This window comes from Trichechus manatus, unplaced genomic scaffold (assembly GCF_000243295.1).
Source record: "Trichechus manatus latirostris isolate Lorelei unplaced genomic scaffold, TriManLat1.0 scaffold00087, whole genome shotgun sequence".
Taxonomy (NCBI): Eukaryota; Metazoa; Chordata; class Mammalia; order Sirenia; family Trichechidae; genus Trichechus; species Trichechus manatus.
In genome coordinates this window covers 3,835,160-3,844,135 of record NW_004444023.1, presented here as the reverse complement: position 1 = coordinate 3,844,135, position 8,976 = coordinate 3,835,160, and the positions used below count along the sequence as shown (strand labels likewise).

The following is an 8,976-nucleotide window of genomic DNA, read 5'->3' as shown; positions in this document are numbered from 1 at the left end:
GGGGGCAGGGACTCCTGGGTCTGAGGGAGGAGGGTGCTGGGGATCTGGACTCCTGGGTCTGAGGGAGGAGGGGGCCGGGGGTCAGGGACTCCTAGGTGTGAGAGGGGCAGGGCTGTGGGCCTGGACTCCAGAGTCTTGACCTACCCACTCCCGCAGGCTGCACTGTGGTGGCCCTCGTGCCCCCGGCCTCCCCAACACCCCTCCTCCTGGCTCAGCTGGCAGGCGAGTTAGGTTCCTTCCCAGGAATCCTCAACGTGCTCAGTGGCCCTGTTTCCCTGGGGCCCGTCTTGGCCTCCCAGCCTGGAGTCCAGAAGGTGGCCTTCTGTGGAGCCGTTGAGGTAACTTCAGGGCTGGAACTGGGGTGGGCATGGCCTGGGATGAGAGGCTGCTACCCCAGCTGAACCCCCGGGGATCCCACAGGAAGGACGTTCCCTCCGGCAGACCCTGGCGGGTGGTGGTGCTGAGCTGGCCCTGGCACTGGGGTCAGAGTCACTGCTGTTGCTGACAGACACAGCAGACGTGGATTCAGCCGTGGAGGGCATCGTGGACGCAGCCTGGTCAGACCGCAGCCTGGTGAGACCTGCCATGCCCCCCACATCTGGGAGCAGGGCTTCGAACCCGTTCGTTCCAGTTCGAACCCCTATTGAGAATTTGCATTTCCACCCCAGATAATTGAATCAGAATCTACAGTTTAATGAGATCCCCAGATGATTCTTATGTATAACTTTTGGGTTCTCGAAGCCCTGTCTGGGGGTCTGTCTCCAGACATTGGGGCCTGTGTCTCCATGCATTTTAATTTTCCCTTTACACCACAGAATCGCCAAGACCCCTCATCACCTTGACTTTCTTCTGATTTTTTTTAATTGTGGTGAAATATATATAACACTTGCCATTTCATCTATTTATACATGTATAATTCAGTGATGTGAATTACATTCACCATGTTGTGCAACCATCACTGCTGTCCTTTTCCAAATTTTTTCATCACCCTTAACAGAGGCTCAAGGAGCCCTGGGGGCTCAGTGGTTAAGTACTTGGCTGCTAACCAAAAGGTCAGTGGTTCAAACCTGCTATCCACTCTGTGGGAGAAAGACTTGGCAATGTGCTCCTGTAAAGATTACACGCTAGGAAATCCTGTGGGGTGGTTCTGCTCTGTCACGTGGGGTCCCTATGTGTTGGAATCAACTCAAGGGCACAGCAACAACAACAGAGAGTTATCACCTCAACTTCCTGAATCTCTATGTCCCTGGCTGCCCTGAGCTCAGATAGCCTGGGTCTCCTTGTCCCTTGTTCTGTCCAACCAACCCATTGCTGTCGAGTTAATTCTGACTCATAGCCACCTTATAGAACAGAGTAGAATTGCCCCATAGGGTTTCCAAGGAGCATCTGGTGGATTCGAACTGCCACCCTTTTGGTTACAAGCCTAACGCTTAACTGCTACGCCACCAGGGCTCCTCCCTTGTTCTGTAAGAGTTCTTTTTTCCTGAGTGTCCGGGTCCCTAGTTTTCCAAACACCATCTTCACTCCGCAAATCTCTAAGTTTCTGTGACTCCACACCCAGCCCCAGGTTTGGGGCCTCTGACAATCTCTGGGGTCTTTGGCCCCTTGTCCATGCCTCTCTTCAGACGTGCTCCTTCTGCTCTGTGTGAGGATGTCCCCGAGTCTCAGCCCTCTGTGGGGAGCTGTATCCCCTACCTGGGCCCTGAGTTTGCCCACCCTGACACCCCTTTTCTTAACAGGGGGGCCTCAGGCTCCTCGTCCAGGAGTCTGTGTGGGACAAGACCATGAGGCGTCTCCAGGCGCGGATGAGGCAGCTGCGGGCTGGCCGAGGGCTGGACGGGGCCGTGGACATGGGGGCCCGAGGGGCTGCCGCACATGACCTGGCCCAGTGCTATGTTCACGAGGCCCAGAGCCAGGGCGCACAGGTAGGCCAGGGGGCGTGGACTGCTGGGTCTGAGGCAGGAGGAAGCTGGAGTTTGGACTCCTGGGTATAAGGGAGGAGGGGCTCCTGGTTCTGAGCCTGAGGAAGGAGGAAGCCGGAGAGAGACTTCTAGACCTGGTTCTCTTTCTCCCCAGGTGTTCCAAGCTGGCGATGTACCCACAAAGAACCCATTCTTTCCCCCGACCTTAATCTCCAACCTGCCCCCAGCCGCCCCATGTGCCCAGGCAGAGGTGAGCTCTTTAGGGTGGGAGATCTTATTCCATTCTCAGCCATATGTGGGCAGCAGCAAAGACCCTCCAAAAGCCCATAGGGCGGCAATTCCTCCTGATCTCAGGGGGCTGTGGATCCTGCCTGAGCACCCCTGTTCCCCCTCCCAGGTGCCATGGCCTCTAGTCGTGGCCTCCCCGTTCCGCATAGCCAAGGAAGCCCTGGCCATGGCCAACGGGACGCCCCGGGGAGGCAGTGCCAGTGTGTGGAGCGAGAGGCTGGGGCAGGCACTGGAGCTGGGCTACAGGTCAGTCAGCTCCCACGGGGGCACAGATGGCTACCTGGATGGCCTGAGCTTTGACCTCTCTCTGTCTTAAGGACTCTTGTCTCTCTGGGTCTCTATCCTCCCCTCTCTCCCTTGGTCTCCATCTCTCTCTCTGGCTGTCTGTCCCCCTCTCTCTGGGTCCCTGTCCCTCTCTTTCTGGCTCTCTGTCCCCCTCTCTCTGGGTCCCTGTCCCTCTCTTTCTGGCTCTCTGTCCCCCTCTCTTTCTGGGTCTTTGTCCCCTCCCCCGGGTCTCTGTCCCCATCTCCCTCTCTGGGTCCTTGTCCCCCTCTCTCTGGGTCTCTGTCCCACTCCCACTTTCCTTTTCTCTCTTATGGCTCTGTCTCTCCTGTAGGCTTCAGGTGGGCACAGTCTGGATCAATGCCCACGGCCTCAGCGACCCTGCAGTGCCCACAGGTGGCTGCAAGGAGAGCGGCTCTTCCTGGCATGGGGGCCCAGATGTGAGTGCACTCCCGTCATCCTCCCCTAATGTCCACCCACGTCCTCTTGACACTCTCCCCTTCACAGGGCTTCTATGAGTATCTGCGGCCCTCAACAACCCCTGCCCGGCTGCCCTACCTTTCCGAGAGTCTGAACTATGACACTTTTGGCCTTGCTATGCCCTCAACCCTACCGGCTGGGCCTGAAACAGGGCCCAGGTGAGCTGTTCCAGGGCCTGCAATTCCCAGGGGCCAGTTGGTCTGGGGGTATTGGAGGGGTGAAGGGAAATTGCGTCTGGCTACCCAGTGGGTTGGAATGAGGTTCTTTAGAGCCATGTTGGTGGGATCCCAGGTCCTGCCAGGTATTGCCTCTGGGGCTTATGCGCTCACACCTCTCTGAGGCCTGATAGGAGTCTCAGCTCTCCTAAATGCATATCTGCACAGAGGCTCCTGGGAGCAGGAGCCTGGGGTTCCCCAGAGGCTCATGGGAGCAAGAGTTTGGGGTACCCCAGAGGCTCACAGGATCAGGAGTTTGGAGTCCCCCAAAGGCTCATGGGAGCTAGAGTTTAGGGCGCCCTGGAGGCTCACAGAGCAGGTGTTTAGAGTCCTGCAGAGGCTCATGGGAGCTGGGGTGGTCCATCCAATGTGGGAGCATGGGGTTTAAGCAGACCCTGACCCCAGGACCCACCCTCACCCCTTGTCCCACCCCAGGCCATTGCCCCCTTACGGGCTCTTTGTAGGGGGCCGTTTCCAGGCTCCAGGAGCCCGGAGCTCTAGGCCCATCTGGGATTCCTATGGCAGCATCCATGGCTACATGGCTGAGGGCGGAGCCAAAGATATCCGAGGCGCTGTGGAGGCCGCTCACCAGGTCGCCCCTGGGTACGTGGGGTCACACAGGAAAGCCTGGGGTCATGGGGTGGCAGAGAAGGTAGCTGGGATCCCCAAGTACTGATGGACTGTGGTGCTGAGCTCCCAGGGTGGGGGCTCATGGCATATGGGTTGTGGACCCCAAGGGCTGAGGGGCAGTGGAGTCTGGGTCCCCAGGGAGGTGGGATCTGGCCGTGAAGCTTAGACTCCCAGAGTAGGGGCTGTGGATGGAGGTGGGCATCCGGGAAGAGCCAGGACCAGGATGCTGACCCCCCATGTGTACCGTCTGCCCACAGTTGGGTGGGCCAGTCGCCAGCAGCCCGGGCGGCTCTGCTATGGGCCCTGGCGGCTGCGCTGGAGCGCCGGGAGTCCACCCTGGCCGCGAGGCTGGAGAGACAGGGAGTGGAGCTCAAGACTGCTAAGGTGGAGGTGGAGCTGAGCGTGGGGCGGCTTCGGGCTTGGGGGGCCCTCCAGGCCCAGGGCCACACCCTGCAGGTGAGAGGGATCTTTGGGCAGACAGACAGGGCAGGGTGGTCTTGCACGTAGTCATAGCAAGGGCTCTGGAATTAGACAGGCCTGGGGTCCAGACCCAGCTCCACCCCTCACCCTCAGCTGCATGATCATTAGCAAGTGGTTTTGCCTAGGAAACTGTTTTCTCATCTGTAAAATGGGTATACGGCCTATCTCATAGAGTAGTGTTTTCCACATTTTGGTTAGTGATCCATTGTTGTTGTTGTGAGTCAATTCCGACTCATAGCGACCCCGTGCGATAAAGTAGAATTGCCCTGATAGAGTTTTCTTGGCTATCATCTTTACAGAAGCAGATCTCCAGATCTTTCTCCTGTGGAACTCCTGGGTGGGTTTGAACCGCCAGCCTTTCAGTTAGTAGCCAAGTGTTTAACCACTGCACCACCAGGGCTCCTTACTGGACCATAAAATTAATTTACCCCACTACCCACTGCTGTGGAGTGGATTCTGAGTTATAGCAACCCTATAGGACAGGTCAGAAACTGCCCCCATAGGGTTTCTAAGGTTAAAAATCTTCACAGCAGCAGACTGCAGTTCGAATCGCTGACCCTTTCGGTTAGCAGCCTAGTGTTTAACCACTGTGCCACCAGAGCTTCTTAAAATTAATTTAGTGGGTTGTAATCATGATTTTTTTTTTTCAATTTAATGAAAGAAAATAGGATAGAAAGTACAGAGTGCATTACAGAGTATTACTTGGTGTGACTTTTTGTTATATTCATAATAAACCAATCCAAACCCGTTGCTGTTGAGTCAATTCTGACTCATAGCAACCCTATAGGACAGAGTAGAACTGCCCCCATAGGGTTTTCAAGGCTGTAAATCGTTACGGAAGCTGACTGTCACGTCTTTTGCCTGCCCAGCAGCTGGTGGGTTCAAACCACTGCCCTTTCAGTTAGCAGCTGAGCACTTAACCACTGCACCACCAGGGCTCCTATTTTCATAATAGGCAACTAAATATACATGCTGGGTTGATGAGAAATGTATAGTGGGCCCAGTGAAGAAAGCATGAGGATTCAGCAACTGAGGAAGTGGCCTGAGAAGTACTCAGGAATAGTGATAATAAAAAGATAAGAGAAGGCTAGAAAGTCACTGGACCTAGGCCTCTGTGTCCTCCTCTGTAAATGGTATACAGTTACACAATTGTACTGACCTGCTAGAGTCATGAAGTCTCTTAGTTTCCGTGGAGTTGATTTCGACTCGTGGCAATTCCATTTGTTACAGAGTAGAACTGCTCCATAGGGTTTTCAAGGCTGTGACCTTTCACGAGGCCTGTCTTCCAAGGCACCTCTGAGTGGCTTTGAACCACCAACTTTTCGGCTAGTAGTTGAGCACTTGACCATTTGCACCACCCAGGGACTCCAGTAAAGCTCTTAGTGCTGGACATACAGTCACGAAATAAAAAGAAATGTTCCCTAAGGAAGGCCTATAAGCACATGAAAAGATGCTCAACATCATTAGTTATTGTTGTTCTTACTCGCCATCGAGTCATCATGGCGGCCTTAGGTATCACAGAACAGAAAGTTGCCCTATCTTTCACCATCTTCAGGATGTATGATATGTTTGAGCCCGTTTATTAGTTACTAGGGAAATGGAAATTAAAACCACATTGAGATATTACTTCACACCCACTAACCTGTTTCTGTCAAGTCGATTCCAACTCATGGCAACCCTATGTGTGTCTGAGGGGACTGTGCTCCATAGGATTTTTGGCTGACTTTTTGGAAGTAGATCACCAGGCCTTTCTTCCAAGGTACCTTTGGGTGGGCTTGAACCTCCAACCTTTCAGTGAGCCTCTGAGCATGTTAACGGTTTGCACCAGCCAAGGACTCCTCACACCGTTAGGACAGCTAACATTTAAAAGACTGACCATACCAAGTGTTGGTGAGGATGTGGAGGAACTGGAACTCTCATACACTGCTGGTGGGAACGTAAAATGGTACAACATATTTTTTGGAAAAGAGTTTGGCGTTTTCTTAAAAAGTTAAACCAACTTTTACCATTTGACTTGGCCATGATTCCTAGGAATTTACCCAAGAGAAATGGAATCCTAAGAATTTACCCAAGAAAAATGAAAGCACATGTCTATACAAAGACTTGTACACAAACATTCATAGCAGCATTATTCATCATAGCCAAGGACTAGAAACAACCCAAATGTCTGTCAAAAGGTTAATAGATAAACAAAATGTGGTGCATCCATAGATTGGAATCCTACTCAGCAATAAAAAGGAGTGAATATGCTACAATGTGGATGAATCTCAAAATAATTACGCTGAGTGAAGAAGCAAGAACGAAAGAGTACTTGCTATAATGACTCCATATGCCATATTTTACGAAAATAACACAAGCCTTCTATGTTTGTCTGCCAGCCGCACCCTCCCCTAGTGAGGTATTTTCATGAGCACCACTATGCCAATTTTTTTACACGTTGTTGTAAAAAAAATCAGCGTAGCACGCTTACAAAAATACCTCACAGGCGGGCAGCTGGCAAACAAACGGAAGGCACGTGATTTGCATAAAAATACGGTATATAAAATTCTAAAAAATGCAAACTAATCTGTAATGAGAGGAAGCAGGTCAGTGGTTGCCTGAGGCCAGAGAGAGTTCAGAAAGAAGCAGGAGGGAAGAGCATAAGGAAATTTTGGGGACTGAAGTCTTAGTATCCTAGTGCTGCTGTAACAAAATACCACAAAGTGGGTGGCTTTAAAGAACAGAAACGGATGATCTCACAGTTCTGAAGGGCAGAAGTCCAAATCAGGGTATCAGCCGTGTCAATTCCTTCTTAGGGTTCTAAGAAAAGAACTGCTGCATGACTCTCTTCCAGTTTCTGGTGAGTGCCAGCAATCCTTGGTGTTCCTTTACGTATAGATGTATTTTCACATGGGGTCCGTTTTCACCCATGACTGTTTCTGTGTGTGTTCTCCCCCTTTTATAAGACACACCTCAGAAGGGATTAGGATTAAGACCCACCCTACTCTAGTATGACTTAACGATAATATTTTAAATGAAAGGCCCTGTTTCCCAAACAAGGTCACATTCACAGCTACTGGTGTTAGGACTTTGACATATCTTTTTGGGGGAGAGGGAACACAGTTCAATCCATAACAATTATCTTGATTTTGGTGATGTTTTCATGAGTGTATGCATATGTCAGAACTTTCAGATTGTATGCTGCACTAATAAATCCCATCTTTATTGCTAACTTGAAAGGAGACCTAGTAGTGCTTGGCTACTAACGGAAAGGTCAGAGGTATGAACCCACCAGGAAAGGTCAGAGGTATGAACCCACCAGCTGCTTCGCAGGAGAAAGAGGTGGTAATCTGCTTCCATAAAGATTACAGCCTTGGGAATCCTATAGGACCATTCTACCCTGTCCTGTAGAGTCACTATGAGTCGGAATTGACTTGACAGCAGTGGGTTTTTATTGCTAACTGCATGGTAAGAATCAGCACGAATCCAGTTCCCACCTGGAAGTGAGTCTGGTCCTCACCCTCCCACATCTTCATTGTCCTTGCTGCTGGCTGCCCCAATGGCAGTCTCTCCAACCTCCAGCCACCCAGAGCTGGCTTGGAGCTCACAAATGTCAAAACCTAAATGCACAGAGAAACACCAAAAATTAGTATAACAGAATATATTTACTGTGAGTAGATATGATTCGAATCTGGCAGCATCAGAACAGAAAGTATTCCAGAAGGTGCTCAGTAGAAGAGGGGCAGTGAAATCAGGTTGTATGGTCAGTGTTATGTTAATTTATCAGGAGATAACATCAAAGCACAGGGCAGGGTTTCAGGGTCTGGAGGTTACAGAAACAATCACCAAGGACATGCCATACATTCTTAAAACACAGCCTCTAGTCAGACCCCGGAGTTCTTTTTTCCTTCTGCAGGCCCTGCCTTCAAATACAAATCTCCAGTTCTCTAAGCAGTTCTGGGTGGTTTTGCATGTCTTTCCAAATACAAAATCTGAGTGGGGTTTAGGTTTTCGACCTAAGGCCCCCACTCTATTCACCGGGCTACTGCATTCAAACCAACAGCTTGTGTTTCCCTCAGGCAAATCCTACTTCCCCTTTCAGCATATCCAATCAAGTATTGGTTGAAGGCAGAGTTACAGCTCTCTGTAATCTATAATACCCAATATTCATTTCTACTATACATTTAGGTTTGCTTTACAACACAAGGTAGAAGAAACATTCAATGTCCATAGTACATTCAATTAAACACGTAATTCTAAACACATAACCCTTTTTAAAACATTCCAGTTTAGTCTTCTGTACACCTTTAACTGGAAACCCTGGTGGTGTAGTGGTTTTAAGAGTTACGGCCGCTAACCAAAAGGTCAGCAGTTCAGATCCACCAGACGCTCCTTGGAAACTCTATGGGGCAGTTCCACTCTGTCCTGTAGGGTCGCTATGAGTCAGAATTGACTTGATGGCAACAGGTTACACCTTAACTATCTTCCTATTCATATGCATATGGCCTTGAGCCTCTGATTAGGTGGAACCAGAAGACCCTGGCCTCCTATCAGTCATCCTACTTATCTGGCCTGGCTTTGGCCCCCAGGCCACATCAGCTGCAGCTTTTCAGCCATTACAGGTAACAACAACCAAAGTAACCATCTTTGTTCTTTCCCTTTCAAAGTGCCATGCTTTCATGAGGCTGGAGCCATTGCGG

At 50.8% G+C, this 8,976-nt stretch overlaps 1 protein-coding gene across 2 annotated transcripts in view; it reads left to right on the top strand.

Moving 5' to 3' along the window:
* The window catches only part of ALDH16A1 (aldehyde dehydrogenase 16 family member A1), a 31,860-nt gene that overhangs the window by 17,112 nt on the left and 5,772 nt on the right, over positions 1-8,976 (top strand). Inside the window, exons 6-14 of one of the 2 annotated variants that reach the window (XM_004381651.2) lie at positions 157-338; positions 421-573; positions 1,740-1,925; positions 2,077-2,172; positions 2,320-2,456; positions 2,827-2,932; positions 3,000-3,130; positions 3,623-3,790; positions 4,075-4,273. In XM_004381651.2, the coding sequence (XP_004381708.1) occupies positions 157-338; positions 421-573; positions 1,740-1,925; positions 2,077-2,172; positions 2,320-2,456; positions 2,827-2,932; positions 3,000-3,130; positions 3,623-3,790; positions 4,075-4,273 (1,358 nt within the window). The remainder of the gene's footprint in view (positions 1-156; positions 339-420; positions 574-1,739; positions 1,926-2,076; positions 2,173-2,319; positions 2,457-2,826; positions 2,933-2,999; positions 3,131-3,622; positions 3,791-4,074; positions 4,274-8,976) is intronic. The other variant, XM_004381652.2, reaches the window with a different exon arrangement.